This window comes from Arvicola amphibius, chromosome 10 (genome assembly GCF_903992535.2).
Source record: "Arvicola amphibius chromosome 10, mArvAmp1.2, whole genome shotgun sequence".
Classification (NCBI taxonomy): Eukaryota; Metazoa; Chordata; class Mammalia; order Rodentia; family Cricetidae; genus Arvicola; species Arvicola amphibius.
Genome location: NC_052056.1, coordinates 18,554,269 through 18,581,526, shown reverse-complemented (window position 1 = coordinate 18,581,526; position 27,258 = coordinate 18,554,269). Strand labels below are relative to the sequence as shown.

Genomic DNA, 27,258 nt, shown 5'->3' with positions numbered 1-27,258 from the left:
TGAGGGAATGGGAGTCAGATAGGTGTGTGCTTCCATGTGGATGCTGGGAATTGAAATTAGGACCTCTAGAAGATCAAGCAATCAGTGCTCTGAACCCCTGAGCCATCTCTCCAGCCCAGCCTTGGTCTTTGCAAATTTTGTGTTATGTCCTGGACACTGATGGGACTCTACAGATCTATTTACTGCCTATGTAGTCCAAAGTTATATGATTAGGAGCAATAGTGGAGCTGGAGCTGTAGTAGTAAGATTAAACCCTTGATTAAACAGCTATTAAGCATGCTGAGGATAACCTTGAACACTTGACCCTCCTGCCTTTTCCCAGTGCTAGGCTTAGGAACTCAGGGCTCCAAGCACTCCCTCGACTGAGCTACACACATTCCCAGCTGTAAGTGCCACTTTTCTAATGGCTAGTGGTGTTTTTTAAGGGTTCAAGGCTTGTCTGGAACTCAACTGCGTAGACAGCAAATTTAGCAGCAGCCCTGCTTCAGCTTCTACCTCCTACTGGTTGAATTTGCAGGAGCACACCCCTATACCTGACCTGTATATACATTCCTTTAATCCCTCAAGTGACCCTTGAGGGTATGTATCACAATCATCTCTATTGTCTGAGTAGAGAAACTGAGGCATGGAGTAGTTGTGTAAATGAATGTGCCATAGTCATGGTTTTGCTGCTCATTCACCTCCTGTCACCATGAGATTATACCTTTAAAGCAGCCACTTTCCTCTTTGATTACCTCTAATTGATAGCCTTAGTTCTAACGCTGGTCACCTGTCGCTTATGAAGAATCTGGTGTTGGTTTGACCATGTGTCAAAATATTGAAGGCTTTTATGACTAACCTTTTAATTTCATGGCCTTGGTTGAGTGCTTCTGAGTCACTGTGAGGAACCTAAGATTTTTCTGGGCTTAGGATACTGTTGGAAGCTAACATGGCTGAATGTACCCCATGAACCTGAACTAGTTTTGTTTTCAGAGTGTTTCACATACCCCCGGCTGGCCTCTAACCAAGGATGGGCTTTGAATTCCCAATTCTTCTTCCTCTACTTCCCAAGTAGTGAGATTACAGATGGGAACCGTGAACCAAGCCAGCACCAGAATTTTTCTTTTAAAAAACTCATCTGGGCATAATGGCACACGCCTTTATTCCCAGCAATCTGGAGGCAGAGGCAAGTGAATCTCTGTGAGTCCAAGGACAACTCAGGATGCGTGGAGAGACAAAAACAAAGTAAAACAATCAAAAAATAATAAAAAAAAAAACCCAGCGAAACCCAAAGCAACTAATTCTTTGAGGGTTTCATTCATGTATACATGCATTTTGACCTTATCAACCTCTCATTTGCTCTTCGATTCGTCCCTGATGACTCCCTTCCCCCTGCCACGTTCTCCTCCCAACTTCATGTCCTTTACTGTCCAGTGAGTCCATTCAGTGTTGTCCATATGTGTGTGGATGTGGAGCCATGCACTGGAGCATGTCTACATGTGCAGGGCTGTAGAACCATGCACTGGAGCACAGACCGCTTACGAAGGTCCATTCCCTGAACTGACTCCCTACTCGGGCATCTTCCAGCCGACAAGCTCCTCCGCTGCAGCTGAGACTTCACGAGCTCCTGTCTGCGATGGAAACCTGACTGGTTTGGCCTTGGTGTCAGCAGTTCAGAAAGTTTGTTCCCTAACAGGGCGCTGCTGCTTTTCGCTCTACCAGGGAGTAAAGCTTAAAACACCCTGATTGCCGGTCACTTGCCAGCCATTTGATGGTGGCTAAGCCACAGTCTGAAGAACACCCCCAGATGCTTTGTGTGTGCAGAACCGATGTACTGAGGAAGGGGTTGGGAAGGTGGTGGTCAAAGGATGCATTATTTTCAGTGGATCAGAGGAGTCCGTTTAGGAGGTGTATTTGAACGTGTTGACCTTAGTTAATAACATAGTCTTGAAAATTGCTGAGTAGATTTTAACTGTTACCACAAAAAAATAGGTATGAGGTAATTGTCTATTACGTGGCTAGATACAGTCATTCCAGAGCACACTGGTGTGCTCCTCCCTTCCATGCCCCCTCCTCCCACCTCTGCTCCCTCCTCCCATCCATCTCTGGCTCTCTTTCACTAGGTCATTGTACTGTTATGTAGCCAGGCTGTCCTGGCAGTCTTCCTTTTGCCTCAACTCCCTAAAAGCTGGAATTATGGGATTCTAGGCATTAGCCTCCACACCACCATGCCAGTGTTCTGCTCGAAGCTCTGTGCTGCGTTTACCATGAGCTTACCTTTTGAAATCCCCGACACCTAGTTTTGGTTTTCCAATCAGCTGTCTTGTCCCTTACTGCTCTCTGTGTCAGCTTTTCCATGGTTTGGCATAGCCCTTTTTACCCTCTGTCCTAGGCCTGAGTGACCTCATATCTACAACTGGTTGACACGCCCGCCATGAAGATGATTTCCAGCTCAACTCACTTTGGATTCTGAACTATTTCCCTTTTCTTTTCTTCCCTCCTTTTCTACCTCTTGTTTCTTTTTCTGGGCCTGCTCTCATCTTGGTTTTTTTTCTTTCATTCTTCCCAAAGTCTCTCTCCGTTGCTAGGGCAGGTTAGCCTGAAATGTACCATGTAGCCCAGGCTGGCTTTGAACTCATGACAATGTTTCTGTCTTGGCCCCTCCAACTGTTGGGATTATAGTAGACATAAATTGCCACACCTGCTTGAGTTACCATTCAACTGTCTGACAGTTCAAGTTTTCACTTGCATACTTCAGATTTTTCCAAGTCCCTAAGTAAATGTTTCCATTAATTAGAAGATGAAAGGGTCTATTCAGACAAGTATTTATGGCTTACTATATACCATGCTCTGTGCTAGGTGCCTCTAACATAGCGTATGATACAGATTGTAAAATGTATTAACGAAGATGTGTGGGATTTGCAATGAAGGATATGGGATGTGTCGGGGGATTGAGAAGTTCAGTTGATGTAAAATATGTTAACAAAGACTGTTGAACCCCTTATTGTATGAGTCATAAGATGGCCTAGGGTGGGGACCGAGGTCTTTTTTTTTTTTTTTTTCAAGTGCCATATGATGTCAAAGCTGACCATGTTTAGTGGACAGAGATGTAAAGGCTGTTTTGAGAGCTTAGCTGAAAATTATAGGTTGGTCAAGTTAGTCTTGCACACCCATGGTCCTGAGAGACTGGCTGGTGGCGTTGTGAAAGTTCTCGAATGGTAACAATGCGGTCATTCTGGAGGCAGGTAGAACCGCCGGCTCTAGCTGGACTCCTGCCTTGATCTGCACATGAATGGCCCCTGTAGCCATGCTGTGCAGCGGTGTTGGTCTTCCCCTTGGGTCTGGGAAGCTTCTTTGGGAGACATAGTGAAGCCTTCTGTCTGGTTCCTTGTACCAAAGGGAGAACTTGGAGAGAAGCAGTGCAATTTCTAACTTGATTTTTATGGTGATGTCACAGTCAATGGGCAGAATAAAGAAAAGTGCAAGGTGTGTGTGTGTGTGTGTGTGTGTGTGTGTGTGTTTGACACAGAGTATCTCTGTAAGGACCTTGGCTGTGTTGGAACTTGCTTTGTTGCCCACGCTGGCCTTGAACTCAGAGATCCACCTGCCTTTGCCTCCCAAGCACTGGGATTAAAGGTGTGTGCCACCATTTGTTTGTTTTTTAAAGACTCCATTGTTTTTACTTTATGTGTATAAGTATTTTATGTAAATTGTGTATGTGTACTTACTTCCTCCATGCCTGATGTCCGGAGTGGCCAAAAGAGGGTGCCAGGTCCCTTGGAACTGTATAGCGCTGTGTGGGTTCTGTTTCCAGAACCCAGGTACTCTGCAAGAAGCCAGTGCTCTTACCTGCGAAGCCATCTCTCCAGCCCTTGACTAGGATCTTAGGATGGGAAGTAAAAACAAAACAAAACAAATCCCCCAAGAAACCAGAAGGGAGATTTTCAAAAGATCTAATCCCAGGAGAGGCAAAGATCAGCAATCTTGAACTGAGGATCGCTGCTGAGAGATTGCCAACTACGAATACAAAGGTGACATAGGAGGTGGCAGAAACATCACCCATAAGCAGCGCAAGCACAGGGTGAGATCACGGAAGCATCAAGGTGTGATAAGGGCTGGACGGTGCGGTTGCTCGAGAGACTGATGGATAAATGAGGCTGGTCCTACTGCCAGCAAGCGGTTGTGAAACTGGGGTCAATGGATTCCACAAGGACAGTTTCTGTATTGGTGATACAAAAGCTGGATTTTAATAGGTTGCATGGGTGTCCGGTTAGTGGGGACTAGAAACTGGACTTTGCACATTGCCTCTTTAGCCCTAATTATAATACAAGAAGAAGCCAGCAGATCTTGCCTTTTCTCTCTTCAGATCAAAAATCTCAAAAACCGCGTTATTCGTTATTGTTCCTCCTGCAGATGAACTCCCAAACCCTTTGGATGCTCAGAGATGACACTCTGCTATCTCATCTCTTACTTCTTGACCTTGTCGGTGCTGAACTTACTCCTCTGTATGCTTTCAACCCCGTATTTCCAGAACCGTCATCACTGCCGTCTTTCCTGTCTTAACCAGACTTTGTGAAGCAGCTGCTGCATTTGCTGACTCAATTCTCCCTTTTCATGTCATGTCCTTCCTTCCCATGCTTCTGTGAAGCTGCCGTGGTTGTCCACACGCTGTGGCTGCGTCACACCTTTCCTCTTCAACCTTGTGGCAGAAATAGCTTTGTTCGGGCTGGAGAGATGGCTCAGTAGTTAAGAGCAGTGGCTGCTCTTCTAGAGGACCCAGATTCAATTTCCAGCACTTACATGGTGGCTCAAAGTTATCCATAACACTAGTTTCTGGGGATCTAATACCCCCTTCTAGCCTCTGTGGGCACTGCATACTCGTGGTGCCTACACAGGCAAAACAGTCATGCACATAAAATTAAAAATAAAAAACCAGGGGCTGGAGAGATGGCTCAGAGGTTAAGAGCACTGACTGCTCTTCCAGAGGTCCTGAGTTCAATTCCCAGCAACCACATGGTGGCTCACAACCATCTGTAATGAGATCTGGTGCCCTCTTCTGGCATGCAGGCAGACATGGAAGGAATGTTGTATACATAATAAATAAATAAATCTTTAAGAAAAAAAGAAACCAAACCCTGTTAAACAGTCTGGTGCTTATTTTCCTCCCTGCTAATCAATCTCTGTCTTGATGTGCTGTGCTCGGTTTCCCACTTGTAATGTAAGCGCAGGGTTCCCAGGTTTCCTGGCTTTGGTTACCATTCCAACGCTCTCAGCCACTGGTCTATTTCTAGTTTCTCACAGCCTTCGCCCATCCCGTCTCTCCACTTAGACTTCACACTTCACTGAGCATATTCCTTCTGACATTATCTCAGGCAGAAGTGTGGCATTTGACTCGACTCTCTCATCCTGTTCTAAGACGTGTGTCTCTCCAGCCCCGAGCTGCTTAGGTCATAATATCATAGCATCTTCACAGCAGGCCTTGATTGGGTGAACCTCCCCCTGTGCTCCAGGCCTTTCCCTTTGACACCAGACACACCTTATGACTGGGTTTCTCACCAGACTGATGCTTTCTTGAGATAAAGACTGTATTTGCCCTCTCCAGCTTACACGGATGCTGCACACGCTCATTGGATGTGTGCAGAAAAGTCCTCAAGGCACTTGGGAAGGACCTAGGATGGCAAGAGCATTTGAAGGTCAGAGGGGGTTGATGGGAGAGGTGAGCAAGGCCTGGTGGTGTCTCCCCACCTGGGCAGCTCTGGGTCAGCTTTGCCTGGTTGCTCAGGAATGGGCAGCCCGTTTCCACTCCAGCCCAAGCTCGAGTGTTCTGTTTCCAGTCTGTTCTGTCCGTCTCCTGGTTGCCACACGTCCCCAGTCTACCCACGAGACACCAGCGGGTGAAAACGGATCCCTTTGTCAGAAAATAAAGGAAATATTTAAGCTGGGGATTTTGACTGTGTCTGTTCAGTGGTCAGCAAGTTGTGGATGTGAACTCTGAAATAATTATTGGAGTAAACCAGGAAGCAAGTAGCAGCTAACCGGAATGACCTTAGAACCTTGGCTTCCTGGCCTTCACCTAACTCACGCTCCTTAAGAAAAGAAATGCAATAGTCTTAAACAGCAGTTCTCAACCTGTGGGTCTCAACCCATTGGGGTTGTGTATCAGAGAGCCTGCATATTAGATATTACGTTACTGTACATAGCAGTAGCACAACTACAGCTATGAAGTAGCAATGAAGATAATTTTCTGGTTGGGGGTCAGCACATCATGCAGAACTATACTGAAGGGTCACAGCAGGAGGAAGGTTGAGAACCAGTGCTCTAAACTTATTGTTAGATTGGTTTTCATATTTAGGTTTTCTTCTTGAAGCTGGAGAGAGAGCACAGTCAGTAAAAGTGCGTGGCATGCAAGCATGAAAACCTGAGTTCAGTCCCCAGAACTCATAAAAAGCCAGACATAGGCACCGAAGAGGCAAGGACAGGGGCGTCTGCAGCTCCTTGACTGGTCAAGCGTGACTGTGAGCTCCCAGGCCAAGGGACTGTCTCCAAAAGTCAAAGTGGATGGTGTGTGATGTACGACACCTGAGACTGTCTTTTTCCCTACACACACACAAACACACACGACCACATGTATAAAAGATGTTTTCTTTTTCCTTATTCATAGTGTCTTGTTAGGCCTCACCTCTCCAAAATGATGGGATTATAGAAATCTTCCATGGTGGCTCTGGGGGTAGATCATTTCCTAGAGACTAGATAATAAAAAAAAATAAGTTTTCCAACTCTCCTTTCTTTTCTACTTAATTTCTAAGTTGGGCTGAAGGTATAACTGGAGGAATGGGAGAAGTGTTGGTGACCCCTTGGCATGGCGATAGGATTCCTTCTGAACACCGGAACCAGCTTCATGGTTCTTTTGGCACTCTGTTGCTCTTGCTTTTCTGCGGATTTACTTTTCCCAGCCCATTTCTGACTCCTGGCTAATGGAGGACAAAGCAGTTAAACAGGGTTTCTGTTTAGTAACAGGGATGATGAAGGTGGAGAAGGTAACTATTGATGGCCAAGGAGTTAACAATGTATCTCCGATGCTTTCTGGCTAGTTACTCTGGAACTTTTCTCCTTTCCTTGTCTCACCCATTGTGATTTGGACTAAGGGGTTGGCTGGTTCAGAGCTTTGTCCTTAAACGTCTCACCTGGAGTCAGCAGTGTTTACAGTTGATTGTAATTGACAGGGTGCATGGAGAAGGCTGCTTTTTGCTCTTGCAGGAGGGAAGGAAGGAAAACCACGGCGGTCTGGTATTGACCACGGCAGTCTGGTATTACCGGTGTTTGTTCTTCAGTATTTGAGAAAAGGGCTTGGCACAGTTAAATGAACTAACACGTTCATACTGAGGAAATACAGATGTCTTTGGAAACAAGTCCATTTCCGTGACATGAAAGATGTTTAGGCTGCAAGAAGGAAGGAGACTCGTGGATACGGCTGGACATTCTGAAGCCACAGGTCTGCTTTCCCGGAAGCTTTCCAGGTTTCTTAAAGAACAAATAGGTGCTTTGACTCCAGAAGCAGTGAGCCAAATGCCATGAGTCATCTTTGCTAAGTCCTTAGAGTGATGACGTCACTAGTGTCTTCAGACTCACCAGTAAACAATGTTTTGAACTTGAAAACTGGGAAAGTTCCCATGTTTTCAAGTGGATGGATATAAACTTTCACCTTGTTTTGTACTGGAGTAGTGTTGTAAGAACTGTAATTATTCCTTACTTGTTCATTGCAAACTTGACCACTTCAGACCAGTCTAGAGCCAGACGTGATGGTGCATGCCTTTAATCTCAGCACTCTGAGGCAGAAGCAGGTGACTCTCTGAGGCCAGTCTGTTCTATAGAGCAAGTTCCAGGGCAGCCAGGACTGTTACACAGAGAAATCGTGTCACAAAAAAAAAAAAAAAAAAAAAAAAAAAACAAAAAAAAACAAAAAAAAAAAAACAGGGGCTGGAGAGATGGCTCAGTGGTTAAGAGCACTGACTACTCTTCCAGAGGACCCGGGTTCAATTCCCAGCACCCACATGGCAATTCACAACTGTCTGAAGATCCAGTTGCAGGGGATCTGACACCTTCACACCAATGCACATAAAGTTAAATAAACCATTAAAAATATAAAAAAACAAACAAACAGAAAACAAGCAAGCAAACAAAACCGACCAAACAAACAAACAAACAAGAAAATAACCTAGAATGAGTTGAGTCCAGGATAGAAAAGTGAATATACCCTGTTTTTTGTTGTTGTTGTTGTTTGTTTCTTTGATGTGTCTCTGTATAAACCACGCTGGAGTTGATCTCCCTGCAGCCAGCCAATCACAGTCTCTAGAAATCTGTGACTGCAGTATTGGGCCACCACTCAGGGTTCCTTGTTTTTGAAATTTTATTTGAATCTATCCTCTTAATAGCCTTGAGATAAGAAGGACATCCACCATTCAAAATTAGAGGAATCAAAGCTTGCATTCACTTGATTGTGGCCATGACGTCAGACAGTGCGGTACAGTGAAAATGTCAATGCTGCCTGCATTTGCCATTAGAAATTCTCTTCCAGCCATATCTAGAGAGGAAAGATGAAGTTAATTGAATAACTTTTAACCTTGTTTATAAAAAACACATTTCCATATATGATCAAATTAAACATTGAGATAGTGAATATTTCTTTTCCAAGTAGTCTTTGAAATTTAGTTAGTGTTTCCATTTATAGCTCATTTCAGCTTGCCTTAGACACTTGTCCAGTAGCTGGCAGTGACCATAGTGGCCAGCATAGATCTAGAATGCAAAGCAATACTTCTGCTATAGCCAACCCTGGAAGAAACGCTCACTCAGAAAATGCACAAAAGCAGTGTGTCGTTAAAGCTAAGGGAGTGTGCCTTTGTATTACTCTTGTGAGGTTTTACCTTTCGAGTAATTATGCATGTCACATAGTATTTTCTCTTGGCAGTGAGCTAAATAAAGTCTCTTGTTTCTTATTTAGTTTCTCTTAATTATCAGAGCAATTGTTACATGGACACAAAATGATGTCAGGTCCCCTTATTTGATAATTATGAAGACTGTGCATTTTACATGGAAGACAGAAAAAACATATATGCACAAATGTATATCTTAAACTTGCCCATAGAGAAATATATGCATTTTGTGGAGGATACCAAATAAACAGGATACCGTGACCCTGGTGATGGATGAAGAGTTTGAATTCACTTTGGGACATTGGGAAGGCATTTATACCATGATTAAAGCAGCCAGTTTAGACATGCATATCACAGGATGTAAGTGACCTTTTCTGTAACAATTTAGGAGTTTTTTTTTAATAAGGTGAAACACTATTTACTGATTTTAGTATGCCAATTTGCTACGTTTCTCATTTCATTTGAGTGTTTTCTTACTGCTTTTGCCAAGTAGCTCCTTTCCAGGCTTACGTTAATGAAAAGGGAAGAAAAGGCAGCTGAGGTTCTTATAAGAAGGCTAGGAGATTTCCTAAAATGGAGTGATACATTGCATTTCATGAAGGTGATGAAAATATTCACCATGGCAACCATTCTGCTTTTACCCATAATGCAAGATAACCTATTTGCATTTGTTTTGTCGGACACACGTGAAATTAGCAGCCGTGTAGTGGAGTCCGCGGGGAAGACAATGACTGCTTAGACAGGACAGGGCTGGAGTCACTGGTCAGAGTTGAAATGTGAATGCAGCCTTTCAAGAGGGGGTCTTTGTGAGGGGCTGGGAGGGGGAAGGGTCCTTGTGAGGAGCTGGGGAAAGAGGGTCTCAATCTAGGTCAGCCCTGCTTATATCTGCGTGCTCCTCGCCTGCCTTCCCGTGGATATTTACATGTTCCTTAGTCCTGGCTTCTATATTAGATGCTTGTCACAAGCAATCGCAATTCCTGTGGAAGTTTGAGGGAAGTAATGTGTAGTTTTTGCTGAGGAGCTGCAGTGGGCCTCAGGATAGAAATGAGAAGACCCTGTTCTGGGGAGGAGTCAGACATTTTCTTCTTTAATTTCTCGCACCCCAGTGTAAACTAAACCAGAACTCTACTGTATATTTCCAGTCTTCCAGGTGTCTTACCCTGTGTTTCCAATAAGGTTTTACTTGCTTAAATCCAGGTGTTCTAGTGCATGTCCCTTCCCCCCCCCCCCTTTTTTTTTTTTTACTGACAAGCATGCTCGAAATGCCTCATTTCGTTTACTTGGACAGGATCTCAATCTGTCTACTGTTCCTGTCCTCTTCTTGAAGGCCACGTTCCTCAGAACAGTAGTGGCTTCTGTTTCTGCTTGGGTCCCCTCGTCATTCCAGTCAGATGTATCCTATTCCACATCCACACAGCTGTGCTGGAGTTTACCTAGGCAGCCAGTGATCATCAAAACTAGTACAAACCTTCTATTGTCTTGTCCTTTCATAGTAAGTGTTGAGTTCCTACTGTTTGGAAAACCCTGATACTAAGTGTTAATAGATAAAAGATCCAGAGGGGGTCTACATCCTAACAGGAGGGGTGGGTTTGGTGTTTATTCATTATATATTGTGTTTTATGTCAACGTGACACACAAACTAGCATATCGGAAAGGAGGGAACCTCAGTTGTGGGAATGCCTCCATAAGATCCAGCTGTAAGGCATTTTCTTAATTAGTGATTGATGGGGGAGGGCTCAACGCATTGTGGGTGGGGCCATCCATCCCTGAGCTGGTGGTCCAGTGTTGTGCAAGAAGGCAGACTGAGCAAGCCAAAAGAAGCAATCCAGTAGTATTGTTCTTCCACGGCCTCTGCTCAGGTCCTGCCCTGACTTCCTCCAGTGATGCACAGGGCTGTGGAAACGTAAGCCAAATAAACCCTTTCCTTGACAACTTGCTATTCGGTCACGGTGTTTCATTGTGGCAATTGAAAGCCTGACTAAGTAAGACACATTCTGTAGGCATGCACCACCGTGTCCAGTTTATGGCATGATGGCGATCTAATCTGGAGCTTCCTGCACGCTCGCCATGCCACACCCTGCTAAGTAAGCTATAGTCCTCATCTGAGATGGGCTTTTATGATGACAATGACCTGCCTATTGTCCTCTAGTTATTGAAGAGAGAACTCTGGCCTGCTGGACTCTGTCCCTAAACTGTGTGCCTGAGAGTTTGGAAACATTGGGTACACTGAGGTAAGCTGCTTGACAAATATGCTGGGAACAGAACTCTGGGCCCCTGGAAGAGCGGTACGTGTGCGGTCGGTTGCTTTTATTCTCTACTCTTTGGGTGGCTCGCCACCCAGTTCCCAAATAAATCATACAGAGGCTTATTCTTACTTATGAATGCCTGGCCTTAGCTTGACTTGTTTCTACCTAGCTTTTCTTAACTATTACCCTGTCCTATCTTTTACCTCTGGGCTTCTATATTTCTCTATTCTACATACCTTTCTTGACTTCATACTCTATGGCTTGCTGTGTAGCTGGGTGGCTGGCCCCTGATGTCCTCTTCTCCTCCTCTTCTCGTTCCTCCACCTTCCATTTCTAGATTTCTCCTTCTATTTATTCTGTCTACGTGCCAGCCCTGCCTATTTCATTCTCCTGCCTAGCTATTGGCCATTCAGCTCTTTATTAGACCAATCAGGTGTTTTAGACAGGCAAAATAACACAGCTTCACAGAGTTAAACAAATGCAACATAAAAGAATGCCACACATCTTTGCATCATTAAACAAATATTCCACAGCATAAACAAATGTTTATGCTAACAGTCAACTAACAGTTGTTTATGCTAACAGTTCAACTAACAGTCTACAACAGTATGTGTTCTTAACCACTGAGCCAGCTCTCCAGACCCTGACATATATGCATTATTTTATTTGATCCTACTACAGTAATGAATGCATTATTACAATTTATTCATTTTCCAGCACAAGGTCTCACTGCATAGCCCAGGTTGGCCTTGAACTCACAAATATAGAGTAGGCTAGTCTCAGACCCTTGGTGATCCTCCTGCCTCAGCTTCCTGAAGAGTGCTGGTTCTAGGGATATACCACTGAACTTAGACAGCATTGTTACTATTTATTTTCATCTTAAATGTGAAAACATTTAGTCACCATGAGGCTATAAATTGCTTACAGATAATTTTTATAAACGAACTTTGAATTTGAACTCAGATCTGACCTTACATCCCTGACTGTTCGTTGGATAAGTTACTTCTATGATTCAGGCTGTGAATGTTTTCCACCACACTTATTGAGGGGTAGATTCTGAGGTGCTAAGTTGTTGACGTGCTGACGGGTGGAGTGGGAGGAGATGATGGCAGGCAAAGGCGTCTTTTTGGTTGATTGATGGACTACACTTAGAGAGCATTTCATTCTGAAACAGATAATTTAGTTTAACACATTTAATTTATGCCTGCGGCCCAGAGAGTCAACTTGTCCAAAGTGACGCAGACAGCTCTCTCTCTCTCCCTCTCCCTCTCTCTCTGTCTCTCTGTCTGTTTGTCTCTCTCTCTCTCTCTCTCTCTCTTCTCGTGTGTGTGTGTGTGTGCGCGTGTGCGTGTGCGTGTGCGTGTGTGTGCGCGCGCGCTGCAGTTGACAACAAATAACTAGTCTGGTATTTATTTCTCTACTAAAAAGAACCCACTCAGACTCTGAACCAAGTGCTTGAAAGAAACACTACTTGGAAGTTTAGTGTAGAGGTTGGGGAGCTGGCTCAGCAGTTAGAAACAGGTACTGTGCAGAGTCAAATTCAGGTCTCAGTATCCATGTTTTGTGGCTCATGACTACCTATAACTCATCCGGGTCATGTGCTGCCCTCTACTGGCTTGTGTGGGCACTGCACTCAGGTACACAAACCCACACTCACACAATTAAAAACAAAGTATGGGTTAAAAAAGAAGCTAGCGTAGAAGAGACTTTGTGCATGTTTCAGCCCCTCCCCACTTCACAGATCCGGAGGGGTTCTGATGGTGGAGCCTGCCCTTTCTAGGGATTTGGGATTCCTGCAGGACGATTGTAGCTGAGAAGGCCTGGCCTGTCCCCACCTCCATATGGGTTGACTGTGGCTGAGCTGTTTAATTTGGCCAGCCTGTTTGATTTGTATTTTGCTCCATTACAAGTTAAGCTATCTCTCAATGGCTCTGATTCTGTGCAAAATAGGGATACTATTAATACCTCTGTTGTGATGTCGTTAGTGAGAATTCATAGTTAATCTCTAGATAGTGGTTCTCAACCTTCCTAACGCTGTGGCCCTGTGATAATACAGTTCCTCATGTTGTGCTGACCCCAGCCATACAATTATTTTCACTGCTACTTCGTAACTGTAATTTTGCTACTGTTACAAATCGTAATGTAAACATCTGACGTGCAGATGGTCTTAGGCGGCCCCTGTGAATGGGTTGACTCCCAGGTTGAGAACCCCAGCTCTAGAGCGCTTTGAAAACTGCGAGGCATTTAGTGAGTACTCTTCCTGTTTAGTAAGACGATGGCTTCGAGCTGGGTGTTGTACACAGCTGTATTCTTAGCACCCACAGTCTAAGGTAGAAGGATCTCAAGTTTGGGGTCAGCTAAACCATGAGACCCTGTCTCCTTTCCCTGTGCTTTCCATCTCACTGTGTTTCCGGGGTACCTGGTGTTCGATTCTCCTCACTGTGGGGTGTCGACTCCTGCCGTTTATAAAATACCAAAGTATCCGTGTGCTAGTTCTTACTGTTGCTAATTTATCTATTAGCATTCTTATCTCGGCAGATAGAAGTGATAATTGAACTACTAAAATATAGCAGCTCCCACCCTTGTGAGATTTCCCCACAGCAACATATAAAAGACTAATTGAAGTAATTAATTAAGACATTTAACCACTCCCCTGCCTATCTACTGCACCTCCCTCTTCCTCACCCAGGTCAGGTCTCTGTTCCACTCAGTGTGACTTGAAATTTCCAGTCTGGCCCAGGCTGTCCTCAAACTCAGTCTCAGCTGCTGAAGTGCTGGGATTACCTGTGTCTGCCACTACACTCAGCCCAGCCCACCCCGCCCTGCCCCACCCCCTCTCTGGGTGAAAAACCAGGACAGTCAGGTGACTTTCTAAAGCATGACTAATACCAGAGGAACTTCCTGGCAAGAAGGTTGGCACAGATTGGTGAAACAGGAAGGAATCAATCCAAGAGCATAGATAAGCAATTCCTTCTGGCGCAGGCCTGACTTGTCTGTGATGTGGTCACCAATAGCAAGTCTGCAGTATTGGTGATTAAACTACAAAATCCTGCTTGTCCTTATCTGTTGACTGAGGTTTCTGTCCCACCCGGTCCCACAGTCATTCAGTCCCAAAGAAACATGGCCTATTAGCTCAGGCTTCTTATTAACTCTTTTTTTTTATTGATATTTATTGAGCTCTACATTTTTCTCTGTTCCCCTCCCTGCCTCTCCCATTCCCCCCGCTCAATCCTCCCCTAAGGTCCCCATGCTCCCAATTTACTCAGGAGATTTTGTCTTTTTCTACTTTCTACTTCCCATGTAGATTATATCTATTTAAGTCTCTCTTAGTGTCCTTTCTTATTAACTCTTATAACATATATTAGCCCATAATTCTTGTCTGTGTTAGCCATGTGGCTTGGTACATTTTTCGGCGAGGCAGTCACATCTTGGCTTCCTCTGTACCTGGGTGGGAACTGCAGACTGTATCTTTCCTCTTCCCAGAATTCTCCCATTCTCATTGTCCCACCTCTACCTCCTGCATGGTCGCCCGCCTATACGTCCTGCTTGACTACTGGCCAATCAGCATTTTATTAATAAAGCAGCATTTTATTAAGACACAAATCTTTACAGGGTAAAACCATTGTCCCCACAGCACCTATCAATCACTTTAATGTGTGCGTTGCTAGTTTATTTAATTTAGTTCTTGAAATTCGACCAGAGATTCACCGTCTTCTTTTTGTCTCTGTAGTCTTCAGGATGCCCTCTCTATAAAGCAGTTTTTGGGCAATGGCTGGCTGTTCACATAAGCGTGTTGTTTAACAGTTGCCACACACAGATCCCGGCTTTGAGGAAGTGAAGGGAAAATGCCAGAATTATCAGCCTGAAGATCAGCAATCTTCTAGAAAAGGGACTGCTGCTCTCCTGAGGGCTACTTCGGCAGGATCACATGAAGCCCAGATTGCCCAACATTGTGCAAACCCGCTCCAGGCCCCAGCAGGTTTCTGATTTTAAGGGAGTTAAGACTATGTTGATGGTTGAGGGAGGAGAAAGGAGGACATAAAACTGCATTTTGAGTCCTCCACACTATAAGGCATTCTGTGCCAAGGTGGCTAGGTGAGTCAGTCAGCTTCAGAGTCCCGGGAGGTAAGAATATTATCATATTATCTGGCTTGGGAGACGTTGTATGTAACTATGTAACTTCCCCCAAAGAACAAGGAAAGGGATATGAGGGCTAACGAGGTGACTTTAATTACAAAAAAAAGTAAAACAATTCTTGATTGTTACAAAACTTGATTAAAAAGTAGTATTTTCAGTGCGTTGTCTTGTGCCACCTGCGGCTGTAAAAATGCATGCGTTTCTCTTGGTGCCTCAGCACTCACAGCTGTCTGGTTCATTTTGGCACATCCGCATTCTACAGGGCTGCTCCCATCGGCTTCACTCTCTTTCTTCTTCCGGTATCTCCTGTCCCATCTCTGCCGGGGCCTTCTGAGACTCAGGCTCTGGCAGGAGTAGCAGACAACCCTTCAGGTCTTTTCTGTGGCAGGTTCCTTGGTTTGGTCTCCTTTATCAGCCCCATCAGCAAGGAGGCTATGGGGAGAAGCCCTGCTGGGGAAGGCAGTCTGGGTTTCTCCCCAACTGGTTCGGCTGCTGTTTCTTTTCTTTTACTGTGTTTTTAACTGTATAGTTGAAGTTGTGACTTAACTCAGCAAGATTACTATGTCCTCTCTTTAAAATGGCCACCATGTCGATCGTGTTTCCAGCACTCCGGAGGCAGAGGCAGGTAGATCTTCGTGAGTTTGAGGCCAGTCTTGTCTATAGGCAAGTTCCAGGACAGCCAGGGCCATTACACAAAGAAACCCTGTCTTGGAAAAACAAAACAAAACAAAAACAAAAACCAGCAACCTTCAGGCCATGCATTGACATTTCTCCAAAAGAAGACTACTGAGAGAATTCTTTATATCAGTTGGCATTAAAGCTGTTCTAACACCCCTTCCCAAGAAATTAAATAAACATGGAGGATATTTGAAAGTTAAAAAACATTTTTTTTTTAATTAAACATAGTTTTGGTTTTTCGAGATCTCCCTGAGTTCATGACCAGCATGGACTACAAAGGGAACTGGGAAAAGTCCAGAAAAGGGACTGGGAATGTGGAGTCAGAAGAACATTAATCTAGCTTGTGCAAAGCCCTGGGCTCAATCCCCAGCAAAGCATAAATGGGGTGTGAGGGTGCATACCTGTAGTCCCAGTTCTTAGGAGGTGGAGGCAGGACGCTCTGAAGTGTGAGCATCAGTCACTCTAGGCTATGTGGGTAAACTCACGACCAGCCTAGGCTGTCTGAGACTAAAAACAGCAACCAGAACCCAGATGTTTTGCTCTTGTTTTACAATTTTGAAGTGAGGACCGGCAGTGGGAACCTTGCAGTGAGGACCCAGCACTGGGGACCCTACAACAGGGACCCAGCAGTGGGGACCCGCGCAGTGAGGACCCTGCAGTGGGAACTTACAGTGAGGACCCACAATGGGGACCCTGCCTGTGTGTTTTTTCCCCCATTTACTTCCTTTCCTTAGGAAACCAGGAAGACAAATGACTTTTTTTCATCTGATCTAGAATAACTCATATAAGTTTTTTCAGCACCTTCTTTCCTGTTAAATAGTTGGATGTAAAGTAAAAACATGCTAGTTTCTTTCCAGATTTGCTAACATTTCCTTTAAGTAACAAGTGTTCTGTCTGTGTCTGAGCATATGACCAGGCTTGCCTGCCTGTACTGTTCATTTATCTATGTCCTCGTGGTTTTTCCAAGTCCACAGCCTTCTGCTTTTCTAGAAAGGTCTGATGGTCCTCACTTTCATCACCTCGCTTTCCAATAGCCACCCTTTCTTTCACCTGCCTTTTTTCAAAATCTCCCTCTCCACTTTCAGCTCAGCAGCTTTATTTACTTGGTATATCCAGAGATGGCCGAGCGAGATCTGGGACACATCCTCCAGCAATGTGGCTCCAAGGTACTCGTAAGTCACTGAAAATAAGTGCTTCGGGGAAGGACTGACAATTACTTACAGTGAAGGAATTGGGTAAGAGCAGGAGAAAGCAGTGGACACCCACTGCCTGTGGAGACCAGGGATGCTTCAGGGAGGAGATGACAGGTTAGATGTACTCTCTTAAGAGGTTCTGAGGGAGAAAGATGGGAAACTGAACCAACATGGTGTTTCTGCACCTCGGTCTACCTGCTGTGTCTTCCGGGTTATTTCTTCTAGGGACAACAGACCTTTGAGCTTCACTGTGTATCCTTTCTGGGGACACTGGACCAAGGAGTTTCACTGTGAATTCTTCTGAGACTCCTGGACCAGGGAGTTACACTAATGTCTTCCGTCTTTAGTAGAGAACAAACCTCGTTCTCCCCCATCCAGTTGCACTTCTTTGTCCCCTCATTTTGAAATGCGCCATCTTTCCTCTGTGGTGGTCCCTCTGTTTCCCTTCTCTAATTCAAGTATACTTTGTACCAGTGAGCTCTCCTCCCCTCAGCACCTCAGAATCGCGATCTGTTTACCTTTAGACATTCCAAATTGCTTTCTTTCTTGATTGATTAGACTGCAAAATAGGTTATGTGGTTGCCAATTTCAACTGGTAACCCCTCTCAGTACACAGATGAAAAAGATCTTACTTGTTACTGCTTGAATTCTACAGGACTTGATCTTTCAAATCTCCGTGTATGCCATCAATGGTCAGACTTCAAATGGCGGGTACAGGCAGTCTCTTTATTTAACCAGTGAAAGTAACACATAGAAGACCCTCCTACACCATCAGCCCCCAAACCACTGGCGACTTTCTCATTTTAAATGGTTGTATAAAAGGTGTCTTAAGCAGTATTTTTGCTTCCTGTTCTGAATCCTTTTGCTTTATTTCATCATTTTTCCTTCTGCCCGCGTGTCTGTTATCTTCTGTCGCGCCCCTCTGCGTCATATATTAGTGTTATGTGACAGTGCTATTTAGTATCAACCAGATTTGGTGTCATTGTTTGTGGTGTTTATTCCGTAGGCTTTGTGAGGGATGAATCAGATAATTCACTTGACTTCATTCAAATGATGCCTGACTGAAAGGAAGTTAGTAAAGTGTAACGAAATAAAATTAATAAAGTTCCTCTATATCTTCATGGACATAAATTACTTCCCGCTTGTCTGGAGAGGCCATCTTAGATGGTATTGCCAATGCGTTGATGAGGTTTGTGACGTCTCAATATACTTAGGTCATACTTGGGAGTTTTTGTTGTAATAAATAGCACACCTGTTCCATGGATCCTTCTGAGGCACTCAGCCTGTATTTGTTTCTCCATGTTCCCACAACAGGATACCAGAGAGGATGCCTTAAGTAAAGACACTTGTTTGCTCACACATCCGCAGGCTAAGGAAGCCAGGGCCAGGTTGGCAGCCATCTTGGTTTATGGTGAGGAGCATCCCTGACTTGTAGGCAGACACCTTCTCTTCTCTGTCTGCACAAGGTGGATTCATGGCGATTCTTCCTCCAGTGCTTAGCTCATATCTTTACCTTACAGGCCATAGCTTCAAGTCACAAGTCACAACTTGAATTGTGGGAGCATTCAATAGCCTAGTTCCCCATGTGTTTATTAGTGTGCTGTTTTTATTCATGTTGTACTTTCTGAATGATCTGATTTGACTAAATTATTAGGTAAATAAAATGGTACCTAGAGGGCAGTATTTAGCTATACTTTTATTAATGTGAGTGAGATTCAATTTTACCACCTCAAACAATTTGGCTAGGTTTCCTTTCTTCTTGGAAGAGACTGGTTCCATCCGGTGTACCCTTTGTAGATCTCTGTCTTGTGTAGATGATCTTGCCCAACTTTCCTGCTTGTTTTTGTGCAACAAGATTGCTTTCAGATGTTTTCTTGCTTCATAGTACTTTAGGCAATAACTTCTTGGGTGAAGGATATCCATGCACACGGAAGTCTTCAATATAGGGGTTTTGCCACAATTCCCAAAAGTGCACAAACCCATTTCCAGGTCATCTGTTGTTTCTAAGATAGGATGTACTACTAAACTTTCAGTTTCTAATGTTTTGTTAGTCTTGGCGTTTATTAAAACTCCTTCTTTTTGTTTGTTTCTTGTGGAGCTGGGAATCAAACATAGAGCCTTGTGCATGATGGGCAAGTGATTGCTCTACCGCTGAGCCACAAGTTCAGCTCTTGGTGTTTGAGACTGAATCTCTCTATGCAGCTCAAGCTTAGCTTGAACTTGCTATGAAGCCGAGGCTAGCCTTAAACTCTTTGAACTTGCAGATGCTGGGATTATAGGTCCAAACCTTCATGCATGACAATGTTCTTTAAACACTACCAGTGTTATCTGTGGAATACAGTATCACATTGCCTTAATTTATGTTTCTATAGTTCTTTATTTACAAATGTACATTTTAAAGTAGATTATATTTTAGAACTGTTTGAAATATACAGCAAAATTGAACACAGCAAAATTGAACACAGCAAAATTGAATATGTACAAGAAATTCCCTTATACCTTAACTTATTTCTTTTAACATAACTTTTTTTTACTGATTCTTTGGGAATCTCACAACATGCACCCCAATTCCACTCATTTCCCAGTCCTTCCATGTCTGCCCTAAACCCTTTGTAGCCTCCCCAACAAAAGAAAATTCCTTAGACAGGGATATGCATATGTTAGACCCCCCACCTCCAACCCCACCCCAATTCCTCCCCAATCTGCCACAACAAGGTTCTTCTGTAACAGCCCTGACTGTGCTGGAACTCACAGAGATCCGCCTGTCTGTGCAGGCATTAAAGGCGTGTGCCACCACTTCCTGGCTGCATATGTTAGACTTGATGAACCTGAGACATATTTCTATCATCCCAGAGCTACAGTTCTGTTTATCGTACAGCTCTGAACAACGTCACAGTGATGGGTCTACCATTGCAACACCGGGTATCGGAAGGGTATCGGAAGAGCTTGGCGGCTCCAAGAAACCCCTGCCCCACCCCTCCTTCCCTCCTTCCCTCCCTCTCTCCTTCCCTCCCTCCTTCCCTCCCTCCTTCCCTCCCTCCCTCCCTCCCTCCCTTCCTCTCTTTCTCTCTCCTCTCTAATCATCTTTTTAACTGGGTTAAATTATTCCTTTTGTAGAAAGTCATATATGGTTGTAATCAGACAGAACACCCATCGCCTTTTCCATTGACTTCTTTTCTAAATGCACCTTTTGTTTTGGTTTGCAAGATGAGGTCTCACTATGTAGCCTTGGTGGCCTGGAACTTATATGTAGACCAGGGTGGCCTCAAACCACAGAGTTTGTCCCCGAAATACTGGGTTTTAAGGTAAGCACCCCATGCTGGGCCTTGCAAATACAGTTTAAAGGTGTTCCTACCGTCTTGGTTAGCTAATACACTTTTAACTTGGTGTGCATCATCTCCAGCACAGCTCTGTTTAAATCAGGAGGCACACTCTTTCCATGCTGGCCTAGTAAAAGTGATTTGATCATTTGGTCAAGGTGGTCCATGACTAGAAACTTCCATTATAAAGCCACCATTTTCCCTCTGTAATTCATGTTACCTGAAATTTTGTGACACCCCATAAGATACTCTGTTTCTCATTTGATACTCTTGTTTGAAGCTTTTTCTTCTGTGGTTTTGTGAAGTGATATTTGCAACTTCAAGTGTTTAGAGTAAAAACTTTTTTCCCCCCAATCATAGCTTTTTCCCCTTTTCTTAAACAATAAAAAAAAAAACCCACTTTTCTCTAAGGCCTTCCTTCTCAAAGTAATCTAAAACTCTCATCTTTACTTCTCTTTAAAAAAAACCATTAAACTTCCTTAGCATTTTATACCTTTGCATGATTGAAAAGTAAAGCTCACTGCCGGTCACCCACATTGACCAGTTAAAGCACTTGGGACAAGGCACGCCATCCGTCCAGAGCTCTGTCTCCCCTCTGTCTCTCCTTCCATTTCCCTACTCACGCCATTCTCGGTAGAATCTGATCTCCTAAGGGAGCTTAGTAGGAGGTGACATCAAGGGCCGGAAAATACTCTTTGATGTCACATGACTTTGATGTTCAGTTAGACCAGGCAGCAGAAAGTCTTCAGAGACCCAGATTTAGAAATTGGAGATAAGAAAAGCAAGCAGGAGGCTGAAAGATGCTATTCCAATTAGTGTCCCTGTGGGATGGGCGGCGATCTGTTTATTTATATGCTCCGGTTCTGAGCACTCATAACTGACCTCTGCAAGGACTTGGGGCTTGAATTTTTGTGCCATTTATCTCACTAAACCCTGCAAATGAATTTAAATAAAATCATAAGATTTGATATTTGATTTAGTTTTCAAACTCTGTTTGAACCTGCGAGTATTTTGCGAGTTAATTTGTTGCTTAGCTTACTTAAGTATTAGCAATTTACAGAGTCACTCCATGAGACCAAGCATGTCTGTCTTTTGTTTTATACAATTTTGACTGTTTCATACTTTAGCACTTGGAAAAAGGATGCCTCTTCAGAGAGAGCTCTCAGCGTTGCTAGGAAACCCAAGACTTCTTTGTGAGGACCTTGAGATTTCAGTTCATTTTTAGCACAACACAGTGAGGAGCAAACCCATTTCAAAAAGGAAATAGTGAAAGTCATTTCTGGGACTGCTTAAAATATCTTCAGCAGAATCTCATCTCCTCGCGTCTGGGGGGCCCACGTGCAGGTGCACTACCACGTGCGGGTGCACTACCATGTGCGGATGCACACTTAGTGCACATATAACATAGGTGGTATCTGCGGCCTACAGCCTGAGCACATGGTCCACCAGCAAAACGAAAATCAAGACAGACCAACCACTTGAAATGTAGGAATCCCTTCTGGTAGATTTTCATATTTCCCTGACATTTCTAAACTTGATCAGAATACAACTCAATCTCAAATTCTTTTCTGCAAATTATAAGGTGCTGTTTTAAGAGACAAAGGTACTTGCGAGTTCCCGACCCCTAATGAAGCCAATCATGATACAGTAAATCGGGATTTCTGCCTTTAAGGGTCCTATACAGGGTAACATTGGTAAGAAAAGTGCTGACTGAGCAAATGCGAGGGAAGTGGGTGCTGACTGAGCATAGATGTCTAAAAGAAAACAGACACCCAAGTCAGTGTGTGCTCAAGGAACAAGGTGACCCATATAGACAGGTGAAGTACCATGGATGTTCTTAGGAGGAAGGACAGGCAACTCACTGGAGGGTGGAGACGTAGTAGAATATATGTATTTTTGAAAATGAGGCAGGCATAGGACTGAATTTATTAGACACTATAAAAAGGATCCCAGAGTTCCAATAGCTAGCTCTTCAGCAGGAACTCTAGAGTTGTCAGACATCAGTGTCAAAAACCATATTTTAATACAATAAATATGTAGGCTGAAACAGACTGATGGCTAGCATACTTTCAGGACAATGGTAAGCCACTGCTTGGTCTCAGTCAGTAGGTTTAGATGGTGGATCATTAACTTTTGCTGTGTGAAACACCAATCCCCCCCCCCTTTAGATATTTAACACAGACATTGTGTATCTACGGTCCCTCGGGTGTTGGTTGGGATAGGCTTGCATGAGAAAGGAGACTGTGGGCCCACTCAGAACGCAGCAGAAGCTGGTCTAGACAGGGGTTGTTGGTGGGGTGATGGGGTTGCATCTTGGGGAGTAATGGATGCTGGCCACCCACCTTAGTTATTTCCCGTGTGGATCGTTTGCACAGTGGTAAGAGTTCTCAAGAAGGCGAGAATTGATTTAGCGAGGAATCTGGAGGCCTTGCCCTGGGTTTTACCCGGCACATTCTTGTTACTCTTCACTGGTCCGATTTCAGAGAGGAATGCAGAGGTTCTGCACCCATTCTTTATTCAGTTTGAGGAATGTCCTTAGATATTGTTACAAGCTTAGGAAAGGAACTTTTAGTTCTTATTCTTTGGGCTTCAACTCTACCAAAATAATATTATTTCTGATAGCACATTAATTCTCACCTAATAGAAAAGATAATACCATACGTGATTGGAGAAACATCATGGAATAGTTGCTGTGCAGAGTGAGGGCTTGGGATTGATTGACTTTTTTTTTTTTTTGGTTTTTTGAGACAGGGTTTCCCTGTAGTTTCTAGAGCCTGTCTTGGAACTAGCTCTTGTAGACCAGGCTGGCCTCGAACTCAGAGATCCGCCTGCCTCTGCCTCCCGAGTGCTGGGATTAAAGGCATGCGCCACCACCGCCTGGCCTGGGATTGATTGACTTCTAATTTTGCTCATTGTATTAATCAGAGGTGCACAATGAAGAGAGGGGGAAGGAAGGAGAGGAGAAAGGATGGAGGTGGGGAGAGTCAGGCCCTGGGTACCATTCATAATCTCATCCAACACCGAACATCCGGGTTGGGAAGTGCAGGAGTTCAAGGGGTAAAGCTGCTTCTTAACCCCAAATGATGAAGCTTAGTGTCCTGAGCAATGAGGTGATTGAGTTAATGGTGATTGAGTTAGGAAACCCACTAGGGTGTGGAGGCTCGTTCCTGTAAAATACTCGCACTGGGGATACTGAGGTAAGAGAATTGTCTAGAGTTCAAAGTGAGTTCCAGGCCAGGTTGGCTTAACGAGTGAGACCCTGTTTCAGAATAACAAAAGAAAACAAAAGCTGGTCACAGAGAGACCAGTAGATGTGACAAGTTCTGCAGAAAATTTTGTGTTGTAAATGAATCTTAAAAGACTTGTATTGGATGATTCATTTATAATTGGATTTGTGCTACAAATCAAGCTAATGACCAGACTCTTCATACCTTTGTTCTTGATCTGGAGCACCAACTTTAGCTTTTCATTTATTCTGTTTGTTCGAGACAGGGTTTCTCTGTGTATGGGTTCTGACTGTGCTGGAACTCATTCTGTAGACCAGGCTGGTCTCAAACTCACAGAGATCCACCTGCCTCTGCCTCCTAGGTGCTGAGATTAAAGGCATACTCTACTATGGCTAGACTGGTTTGCTTGTTTGCTTGTGCCCTCTCTCTCTTTATCTCTCTCTCTTTTTATGGTGCTGGGGATCGAACCCACAGAGCCTTTTAAATGTGGTGTATTCTCTCTGCCTGTTGTTTTGACAAAGGGTCTTGCTGTACCTTTGGGTGGGTGCTCAAACTCTGTGCTCCTATCGGCTTCCCTCATGCTGGGTTTCAGGAATGTGATGGCAAATCTTTTTTTTTTTCTGTTTCTGTTTCTGAGCCAGGGTCTTGCTGTATATCTCAAGCTGGCCTCTCACTTTTGATCCTTCTGCTTCTGCCTCCCTAGTGCTGCATTTAACAATGTGTACCACATGCAGTGCTACAAACAACAACAACAACAACAAGAACAACAAGAATACAGCATAAGGCTTTGCGTGTGCTAGGTAGCCGAGCTGCATCTTCAACTCTAGAAAACTAGTTTTACAGTTGGGCTTGGTGTACTTTTATAATAGCAATACTTGGCCTGCCGAGAAAGGTCTATGAGATCAAAGCTTCTGCACACAAACAATGTAAACTCATTTTCTTTGCCTCTGGGAAGTTCATCGTCTCAGACACCACGAGTGGCTTCAGCAGCGAGGAGCACGCCGTGCCCTTCACTCTTTTGAGTACCGCCATCTTCCTAAAAAATGAGAAAGGACAGTATATTTCTCCATTTCATGATAATCCGATGTATGCAGGAAAGGATGTATTTCACATGGTGGTTGAGGTTCCACACTAGTCAAATGCTAAAATGGAGATTGCTACCAAGGACCCATTAATCCAGTTAAGCCAGAATTGAAGAAAAGGAAGCTCTGCTATGTTGCCAGTCTGTCCCTTACAAAGGATACATCTGGAACTGTGGTGCCATCCCTCAGACATGGGAAGACCCAGGGTACAGTGGCAAACCCTGGCTGTTGTAGTGACAGTGACCCAATTGATGTTTGTGAAATTGGAAGCAAGGTGTGTACAAGAGGTGAGATAATCAAGGTGAAAGTTCTGGGCATATTGGCTATGATTGAAGAAGGCGAGACCGACTGGAAATCCATCGCCATTAACGTGGACGATCCAGATGTGGCCAATTATAACGCTATTTCTGATGTCAGAATATTTCTGAAACCTGGCGACTTAGAAGCCACTGTTGCCTGGTTTAGAAGGTATGAAGTTCCTGATGGAAAACCAGAAAATGAATTTGGGTTCAACGCGGAATTTAAAGACAAGAATTTTGCAGTTGACATTATTAAGAGCACTCAGGATTATCGGAAAGCTTGAGTGCCTAAGAAAACAGACGGGAAAGGAATCAGTTGCGTGAACACCGCCGTGTCGGAGAGCCCTTTCAGGTGTGATCCTGATGCCGCCAAAGCCATTGTGGATGGAAAAGGAAAGGAATCAGTTGCGTGAACACCGCCGTGTCGGAGAGCCCTTTCAGGTGTGATCCTGATGCCGCCAAAGCCATTGTGGATGGAAAAGGAAAGGAATCAGTTGCGTGAACACCGCCGTGTCGGAGAGCCCTTTCAGGTGTGATCCTGATGCCGCCAAAGCCATTGTGGATGGAAAAGGAAAGGAATCAGTTGCGTGAACACCGCCGTGTCGGAGAGCCCTTTCAGGTGTGATCCTGATGCCGCCAAAGCCATTGTGGATGCTTTTGCCACCACCACCATGTGAATCTGCCTGCTCACTACCGACAGATGTGGATAAATGGTTCCTTCAGCAGAAAAACTGACGAGATGCCCTGGAATCCAAGTGATCCTGCGGCATCTTGTTCACCTGGAAGCATTAGGTGCAAAAGTGTAGTAATGTTTCAAGGTTTTAAATTTCTGTAACTTTCCTACTGAAGCAGATTCTGCTGTGGCCAGTCCGATATGTTCAGAAGGTTGGCCATCCAGACACTTCACATCTCAACCAAGACAGCTTTTACACATGATAACTCTCAAAGCCATTGTCACGGAAGTACCACGTATTGGATGTATATGTTTACTGTGTTAGGAAATAAAGTTATTTTGCAGGAAAAAAAAAGTTATTGTATGGATGTCTTAGGATCAGTGGGCTCATTACAAAGGCACCACATACCCTAAATTCTGTTGCTTTGAGCCCAAACCCCATATTACTGTGCTCCCATGAATGGCCACAGACAGGGTCATGCAACAGAACAACCGCTGAGCTTTGTCCCACGTATGTGTTTCTTTCCGCAGATGTCACCAGAGGTTTGAGTATCACTACTCCTGAACAGAGTATCGACAGAGCTAAAGGGGAAACCGCTTATCTACCCTGCAAATTTACACTTGGTCCTGAAGACCACGGACCCCTGGACATCGAGTGGCTGATATCCCCATCTGATAACCAGAAGGTGGATCAAGTGGTGAGTTGGATCCGTGCTGGTCAGTGGGGATGTCGGGTGTGTCTTCACATAGCCTGGCGGTGGGGGGGGGGAGAGGGGAGAGAAAGCACCCAGGTAGCTGCTCAGGTGTGGTAGGAGTGAGGGACACAGTCATGCTGTGTGTTGACACAGCCAGGAGATACTGTGGATGCAATGGTTGAAGTAATGAAAGGCTACTTCCGGGACCCACGGAAGCTCCTGAAGGTCTGGATATGCATGTGAGGGGCCAGAGCAGGGGATACAGGGAACCAGGAGCAGGCAGGCAGGGAACACACACAGTGTCAGGGATTATGAGTAAATCCATTTTGTTTAAGAAGATATACGATATAATATACTGTAAGGAAGATGTACAGTGTTATCACTACAGCCTGTTTTCCAGATTTCCTCAAATTAAATGTCCTGTACAGTGAATTACTTAGCAAGGGAATGAAATTTTTGTTTATTTGTTTTACCTTTTATTTACTTGTGGCCTGTGCACATATGAATGCCATATGCGAGCCAGTGGGGGTTAGAGGTAACTTTTGGAGGCCGATTATTTTCTTCCACCATGTGGACCCCAGGGGTGGAACTCTGGTTCTCATTCTTGGTGATCGGTTCCTTTCCCAAGAGCCCTTTGCCTGGCACACAGAATGATCAGGAGGGGTGAGGATGCGGGCCGACAACATAAAACCCTATAACATACTTGCTTACATGCTTAGCTCAGGCCAGAGGTTAAAAAGTAAGTTCAAGATTTCACGGGGGTTTAGTGATCCAAGTCTTTGTAAGAGCTGAGCACGGT

At 44.3% G+C, this 27,258-nt stretch overlaps 1 protein-coding gene and 1 pseudogene across 2 annotated transcripts in view; both read left to right on the top strand.

Moving 5' to 3' along the window:
• Cxadr (CXADR Ig-like cell adhesion molecule) overlaps nt 1–27,258 on the top strand; it is a 54,913-nt gene that overhangs the window by 2,210 nt on the left and 25,445 nt on the right. For both annotated transcript variants that reach the window (XM_038344331.1, XM_038344330.2), the window contains exon 2: nt 26,296–26,462. In XM_038344331.1, the coding sequence (XP_038200259.1) occupies nt 26,296–26,462 (167 nt within the window). The remainder of the gene's footprint in view (nt 1–26,295; nt 26,463–27,258) is intronic.
• Nucleotides 1,477–25,826, top strand: LOC119824953 (annotated as a pseudogene).